The 24827-nt window shown below is 68.5% G+C and overlaps 3 protein-coding genes across 3 annotated transcripts; 1 reads left to right on the plus strand and 2 right to left on the minus strand.

Moving 5' to 3' along the window:
- The first annotated feature begins 4674 nt into the window (after positions 1-4674).
- Positions 4675-6501, plus strand: MRPS24 (mitochondrial ribosomal protein S24). Its single transcript, XM_084302237.1, has 4 exons — positions 4675-4732; positions 5768-5854; positions 5974-6085; positions 6183-6501. Exons 1-4 carry the CDS (start codon positions 4700-4702, stop codon positions 6464-6466), a joined length of 516 nt encoding a protein of 171 aa, XP_084158363.1. The 5' UTR covers positions 4675-4699; the 3' UTR covers positions 6467-6501.
- A 755-nt stretch (positions 6502-7256) lies between these two features.
- NPC1L1 (NPC1 like intracellular cholesterol transporter 1) lies at positions 7257-16688 on the minus strand (the record flags this gene model as incomplete). The annotated part of the gene is made up of 19 exons (XM_084302336.1): positions 16631-16688; positions 14942-16461; positions 13939-14039; positions 13656-13828; positions 13450-13578; positions 13185-13367; positions 12461-12575; positions 12204-12331; positions 11329-11466; positions 10985-11074; positions 10508-10698; positions 10303-10430; positions 9279-9399; positions 9129-9184; positions 8909-9059; positions 8110-8341; positions 7727-7840; positions 7459-7621; positions 7257-7366 (listed from the first exon to the last, which is right to left on the minus strand). The coding sequence occupies exons 1-19, from the start codon at positions 16682-16684 to the stop codon at positions 7257-7259; spliced, it is 3897 nt and encodes a 1298-aa protein (XP_084158462.1). The 5' UTR covers positions 16685-16688.
- Positions 16689-17799: 1111 nt separating this feature from the next.
- DDX56 (DEAD-box helicase 56) lies at positions 17800-24172 on the minus strand. Its single transcript, XM_084302428.1, has 14 exons — positions 24114-24172; positions 23873-24031; positions 21783-21943; positions 21507-21677; positions 20614-20704; positions 20257-20501; positions 19778-19900; positions 19115-19231; positions 18920-19014; positions 18719-18792; positions 18554-18643; positions 18354-18459; positions 18115-18212; positions 17800-18013 (listed from the first exon to the last, which is right to left on the minus strand). The coding sequence occupies exons 1-14, from the start codon at positions 24159-24161 to the stop codon at positions 17933-17935; spliced, it is 1659 nt and encodes a 552-aa protein (XP_084158554.1). The 5' UTR covers positions 24162-24172; the 3' UTR covers positions 17800-17932.
- Positions 24173-24827: the final 655 nt, after the last annotated feature.

Genomic DNA, 24827 nt, shown 5'->3' on the forward strand with positions numbered 1-24827 from the left:
GCGTCCACTATGGGTGTCACCCAGCGCTGCAGCAGCCGCTGGCACTGGGACTTCAGCGGCCCCAGCCGGCCGCAGACGCGTTGGGTGACACGGGTCACCTTGTCCTGAGGGACCCCCGTCAGCACCGGGGGCACCGGGGGGCAGGGAGGGGGGATATGGGGTGGGGAAGGGGAGAGGGGGGAGAGCGGTGGGGGATGTGGCTTTGTATGGGGACACCGCACGTGGGGATGGCTTGGGTGAGGGACGGAGCTCCTATGGGGACACGGGGCGTGGGGATGGCACCTGGTGTGGGGACACCTCGTATGGGGACACATGGCACAGGGATGTCACCTTGTATGGGGACACCTCACATGGGGACATTGGCTGGCATGGGGACACCTCATAAGGGGACACCTGGCATGGGGATGGCACCTTGTATGGGGACACCTCATATGGGGACATCACCTGGTATGGGGACACTTTGCATGGGGGTCACCCCACATGGGGACATCGCTTGGCACGGGGACACCTCGTCTGGGGACACCTCACACGGGGACATCACCTTGCATGGGGACACCTCGCATGGGGTCACCCCTTGTGGGGACACCGTGCGTGGGGACAGCTGACACGGGGACCCCTGGTGTGGGGACCCCAGGGGCCGTGGGGACGCCCCGTGCGGGGACGGGGCCGCTCACCTTGTCCTTGATGTCCTGGGCCACCTTGCCGAGGGACTTCACGGTGCTCCGGCAGATCCAACAGCGCCAGCTGCTGGGGAGCTGCCCCCCCCCGCCCTGCGCACAGCGAGCCCTCAGGTAGCACCCATGGGTGCCACGGGAGGGGGCCGAGCCCCAGTACCCCCTGGCTGCCCTCCCAGTGCCCTCCCAGTGCCCTCCCAGTGCCCTCCCAGTGCCCTCCCAGTGCCCTGGGGGTGCCCCCCTTGGTCTCCACCCCAGTGCCCCTTGGGTGCCCCCCAGTGCCCCCCAGTGCCCCCCCAGTGCCCCCCCGGTGTCCCGATGTCCCCTCACCGCGCTGTCCTCGTCCCCCAGCTGCAGCCAGGGCCCATCCTCGGTGTCCCCCGCGGGCAGGGTCTGGTGTCCCAAGGGGGGGCTCTCCGCCCCCACCAGCACCAGGGCTGGGTCACATCGGGGACGTCAGCCCCAGCCCCGCTGTCCCCGTCCCCCCTCCCTGTCCCCTCACGTCCCCGGTGTCCCTGTCACCCTACTCCTTATGTCCCCGTGCCCCTGTCCCCACCTTGTCCCCAGCGCCCTGGCCCCAGCTGTCCCCTAAGTCCCCAGCCCCACCGTGTCCCTCATGTCCCCATCCCTCTGGTCTCCATGTCCCCTGTGTCCTCATGTCCCCGTCCCCACATCCCCCATGTCCCTGTCCCCTGTGTCTTCCTCCCCATGTCCCCATCCCTCTGGTCTCCATGTCCCCATGTCCCCATGTCCCTCATGTCTCCATCCCTCTGGTCCCCACGTCCCCATCCCCATGTCCCTGTCCCCATGTCCCCATCCCTCTGGTCTCCATGTCCCCTGTGTCCCCATGTCCCCATCCCCATGTCCCCGTCCCCATGTCCCCATCCCTCTGGTCTCCATGTCCCCTGTGTCCCCATGTCCCCATCCCCATGTCCCTGTCCCCATGTCCCCATCCCTCTGGTCTCCATGTCCCCTGTGTCCCCATGTCCCCATCCCCATGTCCCCGTCCCCATGTCCCCATCCCTCTGGTCTCCATGTCCCCTGTGTCCCCATGTCCCTGTCCCCACCATGCCCCCACCCTCCCCATCCCTGTGTCCCTGTCCCCCCACATACCCCCCATCCCCATCTCTCCATACCCCCAGCCCCCCCCGTCCCCATGTCCCCATCCCCATGTCCCCGTCCCCTTGTCCCCCCCTTGTCCCCCCAAGTCCCCCCCAGTCCCCCCAGTGCCCCCCAGTCCCCACCGGTGACAGCGGGGAGCAGGGCCAGCAGCAGTGGGGCCATGGCTGGCTGTCCCCGCGCCCCGGGGTGCTTTATGTCCCCCCCCCGGAAGGAGCAGGGAGGGCTCCCCCCCCCCCCGGGAGGGCCCCCCCAAAACCACAGCAGCCACGGGGGGGGGTGGAGGTGTCCGGGAAGGGGGGGGTGACGTGGCACTGGTGGGCTGGGGGGGGCTGGGGGGGGACAAGGGGTCACCAGAGGGACATGGGGGGGGGGGGCGTGGGGATAGGGGGGGGCTGGGAGGGTTTGGGGGGCCAGGGGGGGCTGGGGGGACACAAGGGACATGGGGGCGTGGGGACACTGGGGGGGGCAAGGGGAGGGCAGGGGGGCATGGGGGGGACAAGAGGGGGGCGTTTTGGGGACACTTTGGGGACTTTGGGGCATGGGGGGGCACAAGGGGACAGTGGGGGGGGGCTGGGAGAGGCCTGGGGGGGTCGAGGGGACATTGGGGGGCACCGGGGGTGGGAGAAGGGGGACATGGGGGGGGCGATTTGGGGACCTTGGGATATGGGGGGGAGCAAGGGGAGGTGATGGGGGGGGGCATGGGGACATTGGGGGGGCCGGGAGAGGCCGGGGGGGGGGCAAGGGGACATGGGGGGCACTGGGGGGGGGGACAAGGGGACATTCTGGGGACATGGAGGGACTGGGGGGCACTGGGGGGGGATGGGGGAGGACGAGGGGCGGTGATGGGGAGGCTGGGGGGAATTTGGGGGGGGGGCGAGGGGACACCGGGGGACATGGGGGGGGTCACAAGGGGACACCAGGGGGGCATGGGGGGGGTTGGGGGCACTGGGGTGACAAGGGGGGGGCACTTTGGTGTGCGGGGGGGGGGGCAGGGGAAGTGATGGAGACGTTGGGGACATGGGGGGGGAAGGGGACACCGCGGGACGTGCCGGGGGGGCAGTGTCCCCCCCCCCCCCGCTGCCCACAGTCACGTCCCCTCGGAGCCCAAAGCCACCGCGGGGCGGGGGGGGGGCGGGGGGGTTACGGGCAGGGGGGCACGGGGGGGGTGGGGGGGGTGGGGGGGGGCCGCCCCCTTCCTGTCCCTGTCCCCTGCGGGCACAAACCTCAGCCCCCCCCGGCCCCCCCCCCGCCTTCCGGGGTGCTGGGGGGACCTGGCCTGTGGGCAGCCCAGTGCTCCCAGTGCTCCCAGTGCTCCCAGTGCCCCCAGTGCTCTGTGTCCCCAGCTCCCAGTGCTCCCAGTGCTCCCAGTGCCCCCAGTGCTCTGTGTCCCCAGCTCCCAGTGCTCCCAGTGCTCCCAGTGCTCCCAGTGCTCTGTGTCCCCAGCTCCCAGTGCTCCCAGTGCTCCCAGTGCTCTGTGTCCCCAGCTCCCAGTGCTCCCAGTGCTCTGTGTCCCCAGCTCCCAGTGCTCCCAGTGCTCCCAGTGCTCCATGTCCCCAGCTCCCAGTGCTCCCAGTGCTCCCAGTGCTCTGTGTCCCCAGCTCCCAGTGCCCCCAGTGCTCCCAGTGCTCTGTGTCCCCAGCTCCCAGTGCTCCCAGTGCTCCCAGTACTCCATGTTCTCAGCTCCCAGTGCTCCCAGTGCTCTGTGTCCCCAGCTCCCAGTGCTCCCAGTGTTCCCAGTACTCCGTGTTCTCAGCTCCCAGTGCTCCCAGTGCTCCCAGTGCTCCCAGTACTCCGTGTTCTCAGCTCCCAGTGCTCCCAGTGCTCCCAGTGCTCTGTGTCCCCAGCTCCCAGTGCCCCCAGTGCTCCCAGTGCTCTGTGTCCCCAGCTCCCAGTGCTCCCAGTGCTCTATGTCCCCAGGTCCCAGTGCTCCCAGTGCCCCCAGTGCTCCCAGTACTCTGTGTTCTCAGCTCCCAGTGCTCCCAGTACTCTCAGTGCTCCATGTCCCCAGCTCCCAGTGCTCCCAGTGCCCCCAGTGCTCCGTGTCCCCAGCTCCCAGTGCTCCCAGTGCTCCCAGTACTCTGTGTTCTCAGCTCCCAGTGCTCCCAGTACTCTCAGTGCTCCATGTCCCCAGCTCCCAGTGCTCCCAGTGCCCGCAGTGCTCCGTGTCCCCAGCTCCCAGTGCTCCCAGTGCTCCCAGTGCTCTGTGTCCCCAGCTCCCAGTGCTCCCAGTGCTCCCAGTGCTCCGTGTCCCCAGCTCCCAGTGCTCCCAGTGCCCCCAGTGCTCCGTGTCCCCAGCTCCCAGTGCTCTGTGTCTGCAGTGCTCCCAGTACCTCCCCAGTGCCCCCAGTGTCCCCAGTACCCCCAGTGCTCCCAGTTCCCTCAGTACTCCCAGTATCCCCCATGCTCTCCATACCCACAGTGCCCCCAGTGCTCCCAGTTCTCCCAGTGCCCTCAGTGCTCCCAGTGCCCCGAATGCCCCCAGTGCTCCATGTGCCCAGCTCCCAGCACCCCCAGTGCTCCCAGTAGCCAGTACCCTCAGTGTCCCCAGTGCTCCCAGTACCCCCAGAACCCCCAGTACCCCCAGTGTCCTCCAGTACCCCCAGTACCCCCAGTACCCCCCAGTGCTCCCAGTGCACCCAGTACCCCCAGTTCTCGCAGTACCCTCCAGTACTCCCAGTACCCCCCAGTGCTCCCAGTACCCCCAGTTCTCCCAGTACCCTCCAGTACCCCCAATACCCCCCAGTGCCCCCAGTATCCCCCAGTACCCCCAGTTCTCCCAGTACCCCCCAGTGCCCCCAGTACCCCCCAGTACCCCCAGTGCCCCCAGTGCCCTCCCGGCCGCCAGGGGGCGCTGTCCCCTCCCCCAGGCCCCGCCCCCTCCCCAGGCCCCGCCCCCTTCCAAGATGGCGGCGGCCACGGCCGCCCTGGCGCTGAGGGTGAGCGCGGCGGGGACGGGAGGGGGGCACGGGGGGGGGGGGGGGGGACACACTCGGGGGGACACCGGGGATGGGGCATGGGGACATGGGGGTGGGGACACCTAGGGCTCGAGACACCAGGTATGGGGACACCAGGGACATGGGGCATGGGGACAGCGGGCATGGGGACACTGGGGATGGGGGCACTGGGGGCTCTGGGGACACCGGGTATGGGGACACCAGGTGTGGGGACACTGGGTATGGGGACACTTAGGGCTCGAGACACCAGTTATGGGGACACCAGGGACACCGGGCATGGGGACACTTAGGGTGCCAGGGACACCAGGGACATGGGGACACGTTGGGGTATGGGGACATGTAGGGGTGTGGGGGCATGGGGACATGGGGCATAGGGACACCAGGTATGGGGACATTGGGAATGGGGACACTTAGGGTTCCAGGGACACCAGGGACATGGGGCATAGGGACACCAGGTATGGGGACACCAGGGACACTAAGCATGGGGACACTTAGGGTTCCAGGGACATGGGGCATGGGGACACTGGGTATGGGGACACATAGGGGTGTGGGGACATGGGGTATAGGGACAGCAGGTATGGGGACACTGGGAATGGGGACACTTAAGGCTCGAGACACCAGGTATGGGACACTTAGGGGTGTGGGGACACCAGGGACATGGGGACATGAGGTGTGGGGACATTTAGGGGTATGGGGACACCAGGGATATGGGGCGTAGGGACAGCGGACAGGGGACACACATGGGGCACTGAGCGCTTGGTGCTCTGGGGACACCAGGTATAGGGGACACTGGGTATAGGGGACAACAGGCACAGGAGCCTATGGGGACATCGTGTACGGGGTGCTCCAGGAATGGTGGCTCAGGGGACACCAGGTATAGGGGACACCGTGCACAGAAGCCTGCGGGGACACCACCTACGAGTAGTGGTGGCCCTGGGGACCCTGCCTGAGCTGTCCCAGGACACTGGGGGGACCCCGGGGCCACCTTGTGTCCCTCACCCCCTCCCGCCCCAGCAGGCGGCGCCCCGCGGCGTCCCCATCCTCGGCCACGTCCCCGTCCTCACCGCCGCCCGCCACCTCCACACCACCCCCGCCTGCCTCAAGGTAAGCACCGCCGGCGGCGTCCCCGTCCCCACGGCCCTCGGGGACCACCCCATGGCCCTTGGGGACCACCCCACGGCCCTCGGGGACCGTCCCCGCTCTGATGCCACCTCCCCCGGCAGACGCGGGCGGCGCGGGTGCGCGTGGGGAAAGGGGACAAGCCGGTCACCTACGAGAAGGCGCACCCGCCCCACTACATCGCCCACCGCAAGGGCTGGCTGTCCTTGCACACCGGTAAGTCACCGCGGCACCCTTGGGCGACAGGGTTGGAGACGGGGGGGGGGGGGTGGAGGAGCGGGACGTCCGACCGCGTCGCCCTCTTCCCTCGTAGGAAACCTGGACGGGGAATTGGGGGCGGCGGAGAGGACGGTGGAGGACGTCTTCCTGCGCAAATTCTTCCACGGCACCTTCCCCGGCTGCCTGGCCGACGAGGTGGTGCTGAAGCGGCGCGCCAACGCGCTGGTGGGCTGCCTGCTGCTGCTGCCACACCTGGCCCCCGCCAAGCTCTGCTTCCTGGTGGGCTACGCCGAGACCCTCCTGTCCCACCTCTACAAGTGCCCCGTCCGCCTCGAGGTGCAGACGGTGCCCGCCAAGGTGGTCTACAAGTGGTTGTAGGGCCGGCCCCGGGGGGCTCGGGGTGGGGTTGGGGGCGGTGAGGAGGAATAAAACGAGGCTTCGTGCTCCCCCGGTGTGGGTCTTTGAGGATTGGGGTCTTTGGGAAGTCCGCTCTCTGCCATGGCCGTGTGTCTTGTGGGGTCTTGATCTCCTGGGCCCTGTCCCCGTTTTGCCCGTGTGCCCCACGGGGCCTTGATCTCCTGGGGACCTCCTGTGGCCCACGTGCCCAGCACGGTTGTGTCCCCACGCTGCCCTTCAGCCCCATGAAGCCCTGTCCCCAGGACACCCGCGTGTCCTGTCCCCAAAATATTCTTGTGTCCTTGTCCCCGTTACGTCCATGTGCCCCAGGTGGCGTTGTCCCCAACATCTCCATGCATCCCAGGTGGCCCCGTCCCCACCACACCCGTGTGCCCCACAAGTCCTGTCCCCAAGATATCCGTGTGGCCCTGTCCCCAGCACGTCCGTGTGTCCCATCCCTGCGTGTCCTGTCCCCATGTGGCCCTGTCCCCACACTGCCCCACCCCCGTGCCACCTGTGTGCCCCACAGGACCCCGTCCCCGTCATGCCCCATGCCACCCCGCGTGTCCCCATCCCTACCGGTGCCCTGCGCGCCCGTCCCCGTCCCCGCACAGACGCGGTGACACCGCAGAAGCCGATGCACTTTCTGTATGCTGCGTGCCCACGCCCTGCCCAGTTAAACCCAGTCACTGGCTCTGAGAAAACCAGTTTAAATACGACCGCGGTATAAAAAGCAGCAGCAGGACGGGGCACGGTGGGGGATGGAGGGGGCTCAGCACCGCTGGCGCACCGAGCCCTCGAAGCAGGGGTTGCCCAGGGCCAGCCCCGTGTCCGGCCCCGCGCTGCCCTTGCTGTCCCCCGGTGTCGCCCGGGGACTGGGTCCTGCGGGGAAATAACGGGGTCGGTGCCGTGTCCGTGCCCTCCACCACCCCGCTGTCCCCCCGGTGTCACGGCACCGTCCCCCGGGGCCTTACCCATGTAGCTGAGGAGGACGGGGAGGAAGACGAGGCCGTGCGCCAGGCCGGCGAGGGTGATGATGAGGTTGAGGCGGAAGAAGAAGATCTGGATGAGCTGCGCCTTGGCGAAGGCCAGCACCACGATGCCCGGCAGGTTGGTCATGGCCACCCCGGCCACCACCTGCGGCCACGACAGGGTCAGTCATCGTGACCGGGTTGTCCCCTCCCCGCACCCGTGGGTGACCGGCAGCACCCCGGGGTGCCCCCGCGGCCGTGCCGCCCCCACCTTGCTGCCCATGGTGACGGTGGCCTCGGCGGCGCGCTCCACGCGGGTGGGCTTGGTGCTGTGGGCGAAGGCGCAGGTGAGGTGGGACACGAACTCCACCGAGATGCCCACGGCCTGCGGGGACAGCGGTGTCACCGGGGAGGGCACCCGTGGGTGGCTCCCTGGGGCTGGCACGGTGCGGGATGGGGGGAGGCGTGGGGCACCCATGGTGCTCGTGCACCCCACGTGCCCCAGGTCCTCAAGCTGTTGTCCCCAGGTGTCCCCAGGTCCCTGTGCCACCTCCTGTGCTCCCCAAGGTCCCCATGTGCCACCTCCCGTGTGCCCCAGATCCCCGTGCCACCTCCTGCGCCCCGTGTCCCCGTGCCTCCCCGCATGCCCCGCACCGCCACAAGGTTGATGAGGGCCACGGCGTTGTAGGGGATGTCCCAGAGGGCCATGATGCCCACGGTGTCCAGCAGGATCATGGTGATGGTGATGAGGGTGGCGACGCTGGAGCGCAGGTCCATGCCCAGCAGCACGAAGGAGACGAGGAAGGTGGGCACCAGGCACAGCGCCAGCGTGAACAGGCCCTCGCCCACCACCGTCAGGTACTGCTCGTAGTACACGTACGTCACCCTGCCGGGATTGTCACCGCTGCTGGCACCCCGGGGTGGCCACCGGGCACCCCTGTCCCGGGCCAACACCCCCGGAGCCCGGCCATGAATTGGGCTCCCACGTTAACACCAGTAAGGAACTGGGGTGCCCACGCGGACCCTGAACCAGGCACCCCAAAGTGGGGCACCCAAAGTGGGGCACCCACATTGACACCCAACTGCGCACCCCTAGCTGGGTGGGCTGATCCCTAGCTGGACAGGGGGAACCCACCCTGGCCCTTACCTGGGCACCCCAAACTGGGGCACCCCAAAATAGGGCACCCACACTGACACAGGCTGGGCACCCATAAATGGTCTCCCACATTGGGCCCTAACTGGACACCCTGACCCCTAACTGGGCAGGGGACACCCACAGTGACCCCAAATGGGAGCACCCACACTGACACAGGCTGGGCACCCCTAACTGGGCACCCATGCTGAGTCCTCACCGGCCACCCTGACCCCAAACTGGGCACTGGGCACCCACCCTGAGCCCCCCCCCGACCTGGGGGGCACCCCCTCCTTTCCTGACCCCTCCCAGGAGGCTTACGTGTAGGGGAAGACGCGGAAATCGGGGTCGGTGCCGGGCACCTGGCGCAGGGTGCCGGTGATGTTTTCAGCCAGGGCGCGGGCAGCCCGCAGCGCCGCCGTGTACTCCTGCGAGGTCCGCAGCGGCCGCTGGTACGCCATGAACCGCGAGGCTGGGGGGCAGCGGGCTCAGCCGGGCACCCCGGGGTGCCCCCAGCCCCTGCCACCTGCCCCGCACTCACCCATGATGGTGCCGTTGGCGTCCATGCTCACCGCCGTGTCGTAGGCGCCCAGGCCGCTGTGGGGAGGGGGCAACGGGTCACCCGTGGCTGCATGGAGGGTGCTGAGCCCCACCCTGGGGACCCGCCGTGGCACCCTGGGGTGGCACCTACCCCTTGGCGCACTGCAGGGTGGGGAGGTCGTGGAGGAACCAGGGCAGGAAGCGCTCAAACTCCTCCACCGTCGGCCGCCGCGTGGTGTCCAGGCATTGCCCCAACAGGCAGCTGATGTCGTCTGTGGGCACGGCCGTGGGGACCCAGTGGGAAGCAGGGTAAGCACCCAAGGGTGCCGCGGCAGGCACCCCGTGGACCCCCCGTGGGAACAACGGGCACCCAGTGGCACCATGGCAGGCACCCAGGAGGAACCCAGAAGACACCCGACACACCCCGTGGTGGGCACCCAAGGGGCACCCAAGGGCACGCAACGGTCAACCAGTTGGCCCCGTGGTGGGCACCCAGTGGGCTCCATCACAGGTCCCTAATGGGAACTCAGTGGGATCCCAATGGAAATTAAATGGGATCCCAGTGGGAACTCAATGGGATCCCAGTGGGAATAATGGGCACCCAATGGGAACCCACTGGGAGCTCTATGGGATCCCAGTGGGAGCTCTATGGGATCCCAATAGGAAGACAATGGGCACCCAATGGGGACTTAATGGGATCACAATGGGAGCTCAATGGGAACTCAATGGGATCCCATTGGGAATTCAAATGGCACCAAGTGGGAACTCAGTTGGATCCCAGTAGGCACCCACTGGGAATTCAATGGGATCCCAATAGAGACTCAGTGCGATCCCAATGGAGACTCAATGGGCACCCAGTGGGGACTCAATGGGATCTCAGTGGAGCTCAATGGGCACCCAGAGGCATTCCAATGAACACCCAATGGGAACTTGGTGGGTACCAAATGGGACCCCGTAGGCACCCAATGGACTTCTTGGTGGGAACCAATGGGCACCATCACAGCACCCGATGGGCACCGTTGCAGCACCCAATGAGAACCGAATTGACGCCCAGCGGGCACCCAATGGGATCCCAATGGGCAGCACGGCGGGCACCCGACATCCACCCGCCAGGCATCGCGGTGCCCCCCCCCCCCCCAGCAGCCCTCCCCCGGCGAGCACCAGTGCCCACTCACTGCTGGTGGAAGGGCAAAACTGCCCGCTGAGGTTCCCGACGAGGTGGATGCGGCAGCAGCGGCCGGTGGGGTTGAGCCAGTCGAGGAAATCGTCCACCCAGGAGGTGGCGGGGATGGCGAGGTAGGACCTGGGCAGAGGTGGGGCTGGCAGGGTGCTGGGGGGGCCGTGCCCCGCTGCCCGCCCCACGCCCCGCGCCCCACTCACACGTTGGGGAAGCGCGTGGCGTACTGGATCATCTGCGTCAGCGAGTTGTCGTCGCAGCCGGCGCTGGAGCAGATGGCGTTGGTGCCCTCGGTCGAGGAGAAGTTGTAGCCGCTGGTGGTGACGAAGTAGGTGGGCACCCCCACGGGCAGGTACCGGTTCATGTCGGAGAAGTACTGCAGCATGTAGGAGTCCTGGCGGTGGCAGGGGCTGTGCTCAGCGAGGGTGGTGGCGCCCAGCCCTGCCCGCATCCCCAAACAGGGGCTCGGTGTCCCCAGGTGTCCCCAAAGCAGGGCTTGGTGTCCCCTTGGCCATGCTGCGTCTGCACGGCCCCACGTTGGGTTGTGCCCTTCCCATACAGGGCCACGCTCGTCCAGTGCTGTCCCCACATGGGGCCGTGCACGCAGCCATCCCATCCCCGCGTGTCCCCGTCCCCGGGCACCCTGTTGTCACCACGTGTCTCTGTCCCCCGGGTGTCACCTCGGGCATGGCGATCTCCTGGTCCAGCCCCACGGTCACGTGCAGTGTGAGGTAGAGCCCGGCGAAGGAGAAGAAGAGGAAGAGCAGCACCTGGGGGCAGCACCCGGCCCCGTGAGGGCACCCCATGGCACAGGGCACCCCCAGGAGCCCCCAGAGCCCCAAACACCCCCAAAGCCCCCCAGCCCGCCCCCAAATGCCCCCACATCCCCCCCTCTCCAAGACTTCTGAACCCCTCCAGATGCCCCAGCCCCCCCTGTGCCCCCCACCTCCCAGGACCCCCCCAGTCCCCCCATATACCCTAAAGCCCCCCCCACATCCCCATGTGCCCCCAGCCCCCCACTGACCACCAGAGGCCGGATCAGGCGGTGCAGCAGCAGCGGGGTGTAGAAGTGGTCCAGGAAGGGGCGCAGCACCCTCAAGCCTGGCCCCGTGGGGCCCCCTTTCTCCATCCCGCAGCAGCAGCAGATGTCAAAGCGGGCAGCCTAAGGGTGCCACCGGGGTGGGTGGGTGCCCCCGGGCCCCCAGATACCCACAGGAACCGCACGCCAGCCCACCAACACCCTTGGGTACACAGGCACCCCTATGCCCACCCTGGGCACCCTCATGTCCCGTGGGCACCCCATGGGCACCCCGGGTATCTTCAGGTACCCCATGGGCACCGCAGTCACCTTCCCACCCATGGGCACCCCACGCCCTCCAGTTTGCCCACTGCAGGCACCCAAAGACCCATGGGTGCCCCATGCCAACAGACTGGGTGCAGCGACACCCTGCGCCCTCCCTGGGTACCCCCCTGCCCCATAAGCACCCTGTGGGCACCCTGCGCCCATCCAAGGTGCTCAGAATACCCACAGGCACCCCATGCCTTCCATTTTGCCCACCCCAAGCACCCAGAGACCCATGGGTGCCCCACACCAACCCCATGCACATTGGGTACAGAGGCACCCCGTGCCCACCCACAGTACCCAAATACCCATGGGCACCCCAGGTGCACCCCATGGGCACCTCAGTCACCCTCCCACCCATGGGCACCCTACACCCTCCATTTTTCCCCCCCCCAGGCACTCAAAGACCCAGGGGTGCCCCACACCAACCCCACACACATTGGGTACAGAGGCACCCTGCACCCACCCCAGGTACCCAAATACCCACGGGTACCCCACGCAATGCCCCAAACACCCTTGGGCGCCCACCCTTGCACCCGGGGGCACCGGTGCCGTACCTCCTGCCGGCGGGCATCGAGGGCCAGCAGGGCGACGAAGCCCGACATCTGGAGGAGGAAGTCGAAGGCGATGGCCACCGAGGCCGTGAGGGCAAAGGTGCGGACGGCGGGCATGGAGGACAGGGCGCCTGCGGGCACCCCGGTGTCAGCACCCCGGTGTCAGCACCCCGGTGACACCGTTGGGGTGCGCCGCGGCCCTGCAGCCACGTGCGGTCCCTTGGGTGCGTGATGCCGGGGGCACCCCTGTCCCCACTCACCCAGGAGGAAGCAGATGACCTCGGAGATGCTGCACAGCAGCATGCTGGGTGCCACCTGCGCCAGCACCCGCCCGATGTGCTGCTCCCGCGTCTCGCCCGGCTCCCGCTGCGACTGCTGCTGGCCGGGACGGGAGGTTGGGGTGCCCGCCCTGCATATGGGCACCCGGCGGCCTGGGGGTGCTGCCGCGTGGACAGCGGGACACCCGTGTGTCCCCCGGGGACCTTCCCATGTCCCCAAGTCCCACTGGGATCCCAGCCATGTTCCTGGGAGATCCCTGCACCCATGGGTGGTCCTTTGTCCCATGGGGACCTCCCCATGTCCCCAAGCCCCATTGGGATCCCCATCATGACCCTTGGAGACCCCTACACCCATGGGTGGCCCTTGGTCCCATGGAGACATCCCCATGTCCCCAAGCCCCATTGGGATCTCCATTGTGACCCTTGGAGACTCCTGCACCCATGGGTGGCCCTTTGTCCTATGGGGATCCCTTGAGCTCAATCATGCCCCCTACTTCCCCCTTTGGGACCCTCCACCCAAGGGTGCTGCCATGCCCCATGGGGACCCCAGAACCCAAAGAACCCCTGAGCCCACCCCAGGGGGACCCAAGGCTGCCCCCATGTCCACGTACCCCGCAGGGATCCCTGCACCCGGAGGTGTCCCACGGGGACCTCCCCACACCCATGGGTGCTCCTGCACCCTCCAGGGACCCCCAGCGGCACCGACCTGGTACTCCTGCACAAAGATGAAGATGTTGTCAGCACCCACAGCAAGGACGAGGAAGGGCACGACCTCGAGGATGATGAGGGACGAAGGCAGCCCCAGCAGCGCCAGGAAGCCCATGGAGGCGAAGACGGCGCCCAGCACCACGGCGATGCCGCCCAGCGCCAGCGTCACCTTCGACTCCACCTGCGGCAGGACCGGGACACCCATTCAGCACCCGGCGAGCACCCTTGGGTGCCAGCACCTTCCCTGACTCCCCGGCCGTTACCAGCACGCGGCGCCAGGCCGTGTACTCGCCCAGCGCCAGGGCGATGTAGGCGAAGACCACCAGGTAGCTGACGGCGAAGACGGGGATGTCCTCGCCCGTGGTGCGGTTGATCTCATCCTCCAGCGAGCGCTGCGGGCACGCGGCAGGTGAGCAGGGGCACTGGGGCACCCCTGGGTGCCCCCCACCCCACCTGCCACACGCCGTACCTCAGCCATGAAGGAGACGGAGAGGTTCTGGCTGTGGTTGCGCTGGAAGTCGCGGACCACCTCGAGGAAGCGCTGCTCCCAGCTCAGCACCCACTTGTTCCGCGGGTCGCTCCGCGGGAAGTTGTTGAGGGAGTAGGTGACGATGAGCGCCTCCGCCTGCGTGTACTCGGAGTCTGCGGCACGGCACGGCACCCATGGCACCCCGCTGCACCCCACTGCACCCCACTGCACCCCACCGCACCCCATCGCACCCCCTCCCACCCCACTGCACCCACCCACTCACCTGGGTAGCCCCCAAGGGCGATGTAGGGGAAGACGGGCCCCCCGTACTCGGCCATGCAGCTCAGCTCCAGCGTCGTGATGTCCTTGAAGGAGAGCGGGGAGCTGGTGGGGACACGGCACCAGTGAGCGGGGGCTGCGCCCGGTGCCCCCCACCACCCACAGCCCGCGACCAAGCCCTGCTCCTGGCAGGCATCGCCCTGACCCCGTAGCCTGGTGGCATATGGGCAGTGTGACACGTCCAGCACCCCACGGGCAGCACCCTGACCCCACAGCCCAGCACCCTATGAGCACCCCACCATGTCCAGCACCCCATGGTCATCAGCCCGACCCCATAGCCCAGCAGCTCACAGCCACCACACCACAACAGCAACCCACAGCCAGCACCCTCACCCCACAGCCCAGCAACCCACAAGCACCATGCCACATCCAGCACCCCACAGGCATCACCCTGACCCCATAGTCGACCCCCCCCCAAGCACCCACCATGCCACGTCCAGAACCCTATAGGCATCACCCTCACCCCATACCCCAGCACCCCACAAGCATCACTCCAACCCCACAGCCCAGCACCTCATAAGCCCTGTGCCATATCCAGCACCCCACAGGCAGCACCCTGACCCTATAGCAGAGCACACTGTGAGCATCGTGCTGTGTCCAGAACCCCACAGACCTCACCTTGACCCCACAGCTGAGCACCCCTCGAGCACCGTGCCACATCCAGCACCCCACAGCCATAGCCTGACGCCATAGCCCAGCACCCTACAGCCATCACCCTGACCCTATAGCCCAGCACCCCACAAGCACCATGCCAACATCCAGCACCCCATGAGCATCACCCTGACCCCACAGCCGAGCACCGTGCCATATCCAGCACCCCACAGCCATCACCCTGACCCCATAGCCCATCACCCTACGAACCCCATGCCAACATCCATCACCCCCCAGCCATCATCCCGACCCCACGCAGTGCCCGGCACCCCGCAGGCAGCCCCGTGGGCACCCACTTGACGCAGTAGATGAGGTGATCGTGCCAGTCCACGGTGCCGGTCTCCTTGCCCACGGTCTGGGTGGCCTCCATGGCCAGGTGGGTGCGGTTGTTCTGGAAGTACTGCGTCACGCTGTTGATGCAGCAGTCGGCCAGGCTGGGCTCGGAGGGGTTGAGGGGCGCGTAGCAGACGTCCTGCAGCGTCACCTCCCTGCCCTCCTCCTCCACCCAGACGCTCGCCCCTGTCAGCTGATCCTGCAGCTCCAGCAGCGCCTCCAGCACCTCGGCCGACAGCACCCCGCTGAAGTTCTTGGCGCCCAGCACCACCGAGTTGTAGGTGGCCCCCGGGTGCTGGTCCCGCGCCGTCACGATCACCTGGCAGGTGCGCAGGAAGGGCCCGAAGTGCTCGTCGTAAAACGCCTTCTCCTGCCGCGCCTGGCTGCCCGGCGCCGACCACAGCTCCACGGGGTCGGTGGTGAGCTGCAGGGTCATCATCCCGACCGACAGCCCGACCGCCACCACCGCCGCCACCACCAGCACCGGCACCGGGTGCCTGGCCACCAGCGTGCCCCAGTGGCGGAAAACATCAGCCAGGAAGCGGTGGCTGCAGGTGCCCAAGCGCACCGCACAGCCCTCACAAGGAGCCGGCGCCGCCTTCTTCTTCTTCCCGCGGCACATCAAGGCAGTGAGGAAGACGAGGGCGAAGAAGCCGAAGAGCAGCACGCAGATGACCAAAGCGCCGTCGACGGCGCCCAAGCGGAAAGGTGGCGCGGGGTCGGGCGGCGCGGGCACGGCCGGGCAGGACTCGGCGCAGTCCTGGCAGGAGCAGGGCTGCTGGTCGGCGCTGAGCGCCTCGCTGCAGCCCCACGCCCGCTCGTCCAGCGGCTCGATGCCGTCGCCGGGCTGCGTGCCGTTGGGCACCAGCTGGAAGTCGATCTGCAGCGGGGCCAGCCCGTTGTTCTTGTCGCCCTGGAAGTCGAGCCAGCGCTGCGTGGTGCAGAGCCGGGCGCCGTAGATGCCGCACATGGTGTCGATGGCGTAGCCGCCCGTGGCCGGCAGCCGCACATCCTTGCAGGAGTTGAAGGCGGCGTCAGCGTAGCGCTGGCTGTAGAAGCACTGGTACTCCACCACGGCCTCCTGCTGCACCCCCAGCACCGTGGTGCGGTTGACCATGCGGGTGACATTGGTGAAGAGGCTCTGGTCGGGGCTGCAGATGTTGTTGCAGTAGAGGTTGGCGAAGTTGCGGGAGCAGGAGGGGCAGCGGGCCAGCACGGTGCCAGACAGGGCCACGCTGACCTGCAGGGCGGTGAGCTGCCGCAGCGTGCAGCACACCCGCGTGTCGTTGTCCCCGCGCACCAGCTCGGGGCAGACGGAGCGCAGCAGCTGCAGCAGCGGGCCCGTGGCCAGATGCGCCGGCCCGTTGTAGAGGCAGGGCACGTTGGAGGACACCAGCGAGACGTTCACCTCGGGGTTGCGCCCGCATTCGTCGTAGAAAGCGCAGTAGCCGGCGCGGTGGATCGGCGTCAGCTCCGGCGCGGCCTGCGGAGCGAGGAGAGGGGCGCGTGGGGGCTCAACTCATGGGGAGCCAGCTCGCTTCGGTGCCCCCAGCCTCTCCCAAAACACACCAAGCACCTGACACCCATGGGTGTCCCCCTGCTGTCACCACCCCTCCGAACCTCACCGCGCTCGGCCACCCCCAAGCACCTACCAGCGCCAGGAGGGCGCCGAGCACCGCGCCGGCCAGCGCCGGAGACGCTGCCATCGTGGGCAAAAGGGTGCTGCCGGCTTCGCCCGGCCCCTATAAGACCCCGTATCCCTTGGGCGGCTGCCGCCTGTGAGGTCTTCTGGCCTGATGGCACCGAGGCCAATCAGCCGGCGCCGGAGCTGTAAAGGCACAGTGATCATTAACCCGGATCGATCGGCATTGTCAGCTGGAGCATCCCGGCGGGGAGGTGCCCCGACTGACAGGTGCCTGGGTGCCCCCCTGCCCAAGGGAGTGGGCACCTGAGTCACCCACGGGGAGTTTCGCACCGCTGTTGCCTACGTGTTTTGGCAGGGCTGTGCCCACTGGGGACGTCCCCGCGGGTTTGCAGGAACACCCAAGGAGGCGCTGGCGAGGCTGTGCCAGCCGTGGGAAACCCGTTCTGCCTGGCACAGGGAGCGTCGGGCACCCCGGGGTGCCAAAGTGTGCCCCACAGCACGTGCCCAGTCAGCGAGGGCAAGGAGGAACAGGGCTCGCCTCCCTGCCTGCCCCACGGGGCGCTGAAACTGCTTCTGTTAACAGAAACGGGGCTGCCGTGCCCACCTCAGAGTCCTCTGCCCCACCAAGCTGCCAGGAAGGTTCAGGGCCACCGGGCAGCCTTGGAGAAGCATCGGCCCCGATAAGAGACCAAGGCCCCGATAAGAGGCAACGGCGGGCGATAGGGGCACCGCGGCGCTGCCACCCATCTCGCACGCCACGGGCAGGGCCGGGCACACAGGGCAGGCGGGCACACGGTGAACTCGGGCACCCCGAAGGCGCTGTGCTGGTGGCACACGGGTGCCAGGCTCTGGGGGACGGGCGTGTGCCAGCCCTGGAGGACGGATGCCAGCGGGCGGCGGGCACCGTGGTGCCGTGGTGGTGCTGGGGTGGGGGGTGACGGGTGCCTCGAGGGGATGGGGGGGGTCCAAAGCTGGCACTGCTGTGCGTACTGTGCCCTTGGCCCCATTTACAGCCTTGGTATCGATAAGGGGGGGGCGTGATAACGCGCTGGCACCTTTGTCCCGCATCTGAGGCTTCCCACCCCTGCGTCACCAACCCTCCCCTGTGCCCCTGCCACCGTCACGCAGCCCGCGGGCACGGCGCTGCCCGGCCGGAGAAGCACCCCACCACACGGCTGGCACAGCCCAGCGGCACCTTTATTGCGCGCGGCCGCCTGCAGGGGACACCCCAGGGACACCCCATCCGCCAGGGGGGCCGCGAGGCGGCTGCGGTGGTCCCGGGCACAGCCCCTGGGGGGGCAGGGGGGGTTCAGGAGGACTTCGTGGCACGGCGCTTGGTGCGCTGGCGGGTGTACTTGAAGCTCTGCAGTGGGTTGGCGTTGCGGCGTGCCTGTAAGGGCAGAGAAAAGCGGCGTCAGACTCTGAAAAAGCAGGGGACAGGTGGGTACCCCCCGTGCCCGGGGGGGGGGATCACAACTGTCCCGCACTCACCGTGGGGCCACCGCGGCGGCCGGCACCGGCGTGGGGCAGCCGCAGCCGCTTGTGCTTCTTCAGGTTGGGCTTGGCGATGCTGCGGAGGCTGGGTGGCACTGCGGGCATGGAGCGGGGCATCAGAGGGTGAAGCGCTTTCCGGGGACACCCCCTGGCCTTGCACCCCTCTCCCTGTTTTGGGGTCTTGTGTCCCCACCCCTCCCCGCCACCCCGAAGCCGCCGTCGGGCGCGGGACGTACCCAGGTAGTCGGGCACGTTGCGGAGGTGAGGCTTGACGATGGCGGGGTGCAGCGGCTTGTCGTGGCGCAGGACGTGCAGGTCGCGGGGGTTGTCCTCGAAGTACGTCTGGGGACGGGGAGGGGACGTCAGGGGGGGGCTCCTGGCACCCCGCACCCACCCCCGTGCCCACCCCACAGCCCCCTCGGGGTGCCGGGGGTACCTTGAGTTTCTCGGAGTTGAGCAGCTCCTCCTTGATCTCCCGCAGCCGAGCCTCCTTCACCGCCTGCTTGGTGACGGAGCGCATGGCGTCCTGGGGGACTCGGGGTCAGAGCCGGGGAGGGGGCACCGCCACCACCCCCCCGTCCCCGTCCCCGCCCGCGCTCACCCGGCAGCGGTACCGCAGGCCCTCGATCTCCTCCATGCAGAACTTGTAGGGCTGCAGCATGGACCCGCCGTTCTCTGCGGACACACACGGGGACGTTCCCTGAGGACACTCCCGTGCCCCCCGGTGCCCTCGGGGACACCCCCACGATGTCCCTTGGCACCCGGTGCCCCCCACCCCGCGGTGACAAAGCCTCCCCCTGACCTCCTGCGAGCCTGTCCTCGATCTGTGCCAGCCGGTCCCGCTCCTCGGGCAGCACGAAGGTGAGCGCCGTGCCGGGGTTGTCCGCGCGGGCCGTCCTGCGGGCACGGAGGGGTGCAGCAGTGGGGCGCCCGCCCAAGCACCCCCAAAAGGCCGCCCCCACGCCCCCCCACCCCGGAGCACCCAAGTCCCCCGGACCTGCCCACGCGGTGGATGTAGGACTCGACGGTCGGCGGCACGTCGAAGTTGATGACAGCGGCCACGTTTTGGAAGTCGATGCCCCGCGCGACGCTGTACTCCGGGTCCTTGCCTTTCCTGGGAGGGGGGAAAATGTGATGGGGGGTGGGAAGGGGAAGGTGGCGGGGGGATAAGGGGACACCCCATGGGGATGAGGACAGCTGGGGCAGACACCCATGTGGGCATGGGGACGCTTTAGGATCGCCCTGGGCACGAGGACACCCTCATACAGGGACACCCCTGAGCGATGCCCATGGTTATGGGGACACCTGGGGCCATGGGGACATGAGATCCCGATGCAAAGAGCCCCCCATGAACAAGGGGACAGCCTGGGGACAGGGACACCCCTGGGCATAGACACTGGGACCTCCCCTTGGCACAAATCCCCCAGAAAAGAGAAAATCCCCCAGCAGGGGAACGCAGGGACACCCCGGGCATGGGGACGGACAGAGCAAGGATGTCCCTGCAGCACGGGGACCCCGTGGGGCACGGGGACATCGTGGGGGGCACGGGGATCCCATGGGGGGCACAGGGACCTCGTGGGGGGACACGGGGACGCTGCTCCAGACCCTGGGCCCCGTTCGCTGGGCATTGCCCCGCTGGCACCCACGGGTGCCCGCTCACCCGTCGGCAGCGCCCTTGCGCTTCTTCTGGGGGGGCTGCCCCGCGGGCGCCTCCAGCGCCTCCTCGTCCGTGGCCACGATGTAGTCGTAGAGGCCGCGGTTGAACTGGGTGATGACGTGGCACCTGGGGACACGCGGGGGGCCCTCAGCACTGCCACCTCCCCCCTGCCACCACCCCGCTCCTACCCAACGCTGTGCCCCCCCCCGGTGTTACCCTGGGCACCCCAAGCGCACCCCACATCCCCCAGACACCCCGCGGCACCCCATGAGCACCAGGCTGTCCCCCGCGGGCAATCCCCTTCCCTCAGCACCCCACCACCCTCCCAGCCCTTTAGGGACACCCAGCAGCACCCCGTTCCCCACGGGTGCCCCCAAAACCACATCTCACACTCCCCATACCCCTCCCTCCAGCAGCCTGGCTCCCCGAACCCCCCCCAGTTCCCTCCGGGGCACCCCATCCCCGTCCCCGCTGCGCGTTACCGGGAGCGCGCGGGCAGCTCGGAGTTGAGGGCGCAGGCGGCGATGCCGAACTGCTCGAGGAAGAGCTTGAGGCGGTAGCAGCGGGCCAGGGCGCCCACGAAGAGCAGCGCGCGGCCCCGCAGCAGCGCCAGCTTCAGCAGGGCACAGAGCAGCAGGAATTTGTCCTCCTCCGTGTCGCAGCGCACCACCCACTGCTGCAGCTGCGCGCCGCCCGGCAGCCGGGGCTCCTGCGGCTGCACTATCACCTGCGAGCACCCCATCAGGGCTGGGGGGTCGGGGGGAAGCCTCCCCAGATCCCCTAAATGGTGCCCCCGGGGTTGCCGCGCCCACCCCGAGCCCCCCGCCGCCCCCGCTCACCGGGTTGTGCAGCACCAGCTCCTTCAGCGCCTCCACGTCGGGGTTGAAGGTGGCCGAGACGAGCAGCGCCTGGTAGATCTTGGGGAGGTGGCTGGGGGGGCGGGGGGGGCTCAGCGCTGGCCCCGTAGTGGGGTCCCCCCTCCCCTTCGCCTGACGGTGCCCACCCAGCCTGCGGGGGCACCCCCCCAGCACTGGTTGTGCTCCAAAACCCGCAGAGCATCCCATGGGACCCCTGAGTCCCTGCAGCCCAGCAGCACCCCACAGCTCTGGATGCAACCCCAAACCTCCTCAGTGCCCCCCCCCAACCCCTACCCGTGTCCCCACTGCCTCCCCTAATCCCACCATCACCCCACAGTCCTGGACGTGCCCCTGGACCTCCACGATGCCCCCCTAAACCCCCCCCACATCCCCATGGCCTCCCCTCACCCCAGCAGCACCCTACAGTCCCGGACATGCCCCAAACCTCCCCAGTGCCCCCCCAAGCCCCCACCTGCACCCCAATGGCCTCCCCTCACCCCACCCACACCCCACACTCATGGCTGTGCCCCCAAAACTCTACAACGCCCCCTCCAAAACCCCTACCCATGTCCCCATGGCCCCTACCCCCGGCAGCACCCCACACTCACAGACGTGCCCCTAAAGTTCCCCAATGCCTCCCCAGTTCCCCCCCCACATCCCCACGACCTCCCCTCACCCCACCAACCCCCCCCAGTCCCGGACGTGCCCCCAAATTTCCCCAATACCCCCCCCAACCCCCCCCATATCCCCACAACCTCCCCTCATCCCCACACCCCACAGTCCCGGACGTGCCCCCAAACCTCCCCAACGCCCCCAAAAACCCCTCCCTCACCCCCATAACCCCCTTCCCCGCGCCCCCCCGGCCCTCCCCTCACCACAGCAGGGCCTTGAGGTCGTCTCCGAAGCCGAAGGAGAGCAGCAGGTCGGCCTCGTCCAGCACCAGCAGCTCCAGCGAGTGCCGCAGCACCAGGCTGCGCGCCTCCAGGTGCGCCAGCACCCGGCCCGGCGTGCCCACCACCACCTCCGGCCGCTCCATCAGCACCGGCCTCGGGGACAAGGCACAAAAAAAAAGGGCGGGGGGGTCACCCCAGCTCGGGGACACCCCCGGGGAAAGGGGGAAGCGCAGGGGACAAGGGGAGGGGGCTGCTCACTTCTGGGCGGCCAGGTCGGTGTGGGCGCAGATGTCGGCGACGCGCACGTGGCGGGCGCAGAAGGCGGCGAGGCGCCGCAGGCTCAGCACCACCTGCAGCCCCAGCTCCTTGGAGGGCACCAGCACCAGCGCCCGCACCGCCTGCGCCGCCGCGCCGGGCGCCTGCAACCCCCCCCCAACACGGTGTCACCGTCAGCGCCACCCGGCCCCGGTGCGGCGGGGACCGCGGGGATGGTGGCAGCGGGGCTGGGGGAGCTGCGCCGTGGGACCCCGCGGAGCCCCCAGAGCCCGTGGCACCCCATGGAGCTCCCTAAGCCCCAAAAAAAACCCTAAGCCCACAGCCCCCAGGCACCCCATGGAGCCCCCCCAAACCCCACAGAGACTCCCCCCCCCTCCATGTGATGCTTTAAGAAGCCCACATGCCCCAGTTTCCTCCCCCCCCCCCGGTGCTGGACACCCCCTGGAGCACCCACACCCCACAGCGCCCACCAATTCCCAACACCCCACAGCGCCCCTGTTCCAATCAGCCCCCACCCCATGGGTCCTGCACGCCCCGGGGTGCCCACGTGGCCCCCATCCCTCTCACAGCCCCCACCCCAAGGATCCCACAAACCCTGGGTGCCCCCACTCCCACCAGCACCCACCCCACAGACCCCACACACCTCATGGCCCCCATCCCTCTCAGCCCCCACCCCAAGGAGTCCACCCACCCCAGGGTGCCCCCGTCCCTCTCACAGCCCCCACCTCATGGAGCCCCCACACCCCAAGGTGCCCCCATCCCTATCAGCCCTCACCCCATGGAGTCCACACACCCCAGCGTGCCCCCATCCCCCCTGTCAGCCCCCACCCCACAGATCCCAAACACCTCAGGGTGCCCCCATCCCTCTCAGCCCCCACCCCATGGATCCCACGCACCCCAGGGTGCCCACATGGCCCCCATCCCTCTCACAGCCCCCACCCCATTGATCCCAAACACCCCAGGGTGCCCCCACGCCCCTCACAGCCCCCACCCTACAGAACCGACACCCCACATAGCCCCCACACAGCCCCCATCCCTCTCATAGCCCCCACCCCATTGATCCCAAACACCCCAGGGTGCCCCCATACCCCTCACAGCCCCCACCCCACAGAGCCCACACCCCAAATGGCCCCCACATGGCCCCCACCCCAGGGTGCCCCCACCCCATAGAACCCAAACACCTCATGGCCCCCACGTGGCCCCCATCCCTCTCTCAGCCCCCACCCCACAGAGCCCACACCCCACAGAGCCCCCACCCCAGGGTGCCCCCACCCCACAGCCCCCACCCCAGGGCGCTCCATACCCCTCTCAGCCCCCAACCACAGCCCCCCCCACATCCCAGGGTGCCCCCATCCCTCTCTCAGCCCCCACCCCACAGAGCCCCCCCACCCCACATGGCCCCCCCCCAGGGTGCCCCCACCCCACAGCCCCCACTCCATTGATCCCAAACACCCCAGGGTGCCCCCATGCCCCTCACAGCCCCCACCCTACAGAACCGACACCCCACACAGCCCCCACACAGCCCCCATCCCTCTCATAGCCCCCACCCCATGGAGCCCCCCCACCCCAGGGTGCCCCCATACCCCTCACAGCCCCCACCCCACAGAGCCCACACACCTCGTGGCCCCCACATGGCCCCCACCCCAGGGTGCCCTTACCCCATAGAACCCAAACACCTCATGGCCCCCACGTGGCCCCCATCCCTCTCTCAGCCCCCACCCCACAGAGCCCCCCCACCCCACATGGCCCCCCCCCAGGATGCCCCCACCCCACAGCCCCCACCCCATTGATCCCAAACACCCCAGGGTGCCCCCATACCCCTCACAGCCCCCACCCCACAGAGCCCACACCCCACATGGCCCCCACATGGCCCCCCCCCAGGGTGCCCCCACCCCAGGATGCCCCCACCCCACAGCCCCCACCCCATTGATCCCAAACACCCCAGGGTGCCCCCCTCCCTCTCACAGCCCCCACCCTACAGACCCCACACACCTCGTGGCCCCCACATGGCCTTCCCCCCAGGGTGCCCCCCCCCCATGGAGCCCCCCCACCCCCCGGTGCCCGCCCGTCACCGCGGCCCGCAGCAGGCGGTGCAGCAGGGGCAGGCCGTAGGCCGCCGTCTTCCCGGAGCCGGTGCGGGCCCGGGCCAGGAGGTCGCGGCCCTCCAGCGCCGCGGGGATGGCCTGGGCCTGGATGGCGGTGGGGGCGGCCCAGCCCAGCTCCGACACGGCCTGGGGGGACGGAGAGTCACGGGGGGGGCCCGGACAGCCCCCCCCGGACCCCCTCCGGTGTCCCCCGGTCCCCCCCCGGTACCCGCAGCAGCCGCGGGTCCAGCCCCAGGTGCTCGAAGGCCGCCGCCATTTCGGCCCGGAAAGGCCCCGCCGCCGCCCCCTGGCGGTGTGGGGGGCTCGGGGGCACCCTTGGGTGCTGGGGGAGAAGGGGGCAACCCCCCCCCGAGGGGTTTCCGATTCCAGGGAGGGGTTTTGGGGTGTTTGGGGCCTCGTCCGCACTGCAGGACCCCAAAATACCCCCACCCCAAAAGGCCCCCAATCTGCCCTAAAGTACCCCGAAAAGCAGCCCCGCCACCACAAGGCACCACAGCCACTCTAAAGTGTCTCCAAAAAGCACCCCCACCTCAAAAAGCAACTCCAAAAAGACCCCTCATCTACCCTAAAATACCCCCAAAAGCACCCCAACCCCAAAAAGCATCCCACTTACAGCACCCTAAAAGAAAGGCCCTCATCCACTCTAAAGGACCCCAACAAGCACCCCTGCCCCCAAAAGGCACCACATCCACGCTAAAGTATCCCCCAAAAATACCCTCCCACCCCAAAAATACCCCTCATCTACCCTAAAATACCTCCAAAAGCACCCCAACCCCAAAAGCATCCCACTTACAGCACCCTAAAAGAAACCCCTCATTCACCCTAAAGGACCCCAAAAAGCACTCCCACCCCAGAAAGTCCCCCAATCAGCCCTAAAGTACCCCCAAAAGCACCCCTGCCCCCAAAAGGCACCACATCCACT

The sequence above is a fragment of the Netta rufina genome (genome assembly GCF_964035555.1).
Source record: "Netta rufina genome assembly, chromosome: 27".
Classification (NCBI taxonomy): Eukaryota; Metazoa; Chordata; class Aves; order Anseriformes; family Anatidae; genus Netta; species Netta rufina.

Coding starts and splice junctions, on each gene's coding strand:
- MRPS24 (XM_084302237.1), top strand. CDS start 4,700: ATGGCGGCGGCCACGGCCGCCCTGGCGCTGAGG. Junction 5,855..5,973: donor CCACCCCCGCCTGCCTCAAG/GTAAGCACCGCC, acceptor CTCCCCCGGCAG/ACGCGGGCGGCGCGGGTGCG. Junction 6,086..6,182: donor CTGGCTGTCCTTGCACACCG/GTAAGTCACCGC, acceptor CTTCCCTCGTAG/GAAACCTGGACGGGGAATTG.
- DDX56 (XM_084302428.1), bottom strand. CDS start 24,161: ATGGCGGCGGCCTTCGAGCACCTGGGGCTGGACCCGCGGCTGCTGCGG. Junction 21,678..21,782: donor ACCGACCTGGCCGCCCAGAA/GTGAGCAGCCCC, acceptor CTTGTCCCCGAG/GCCGGTGCTGATGGAGCGGC. Junction 19,232..19,777: donor CGCAAGGGCGCTGCCGACGG/GTGAGCGGGCAC, acceptor CCCCCCTCCCAG/GAAAGGCAAGGACCCGGAGT.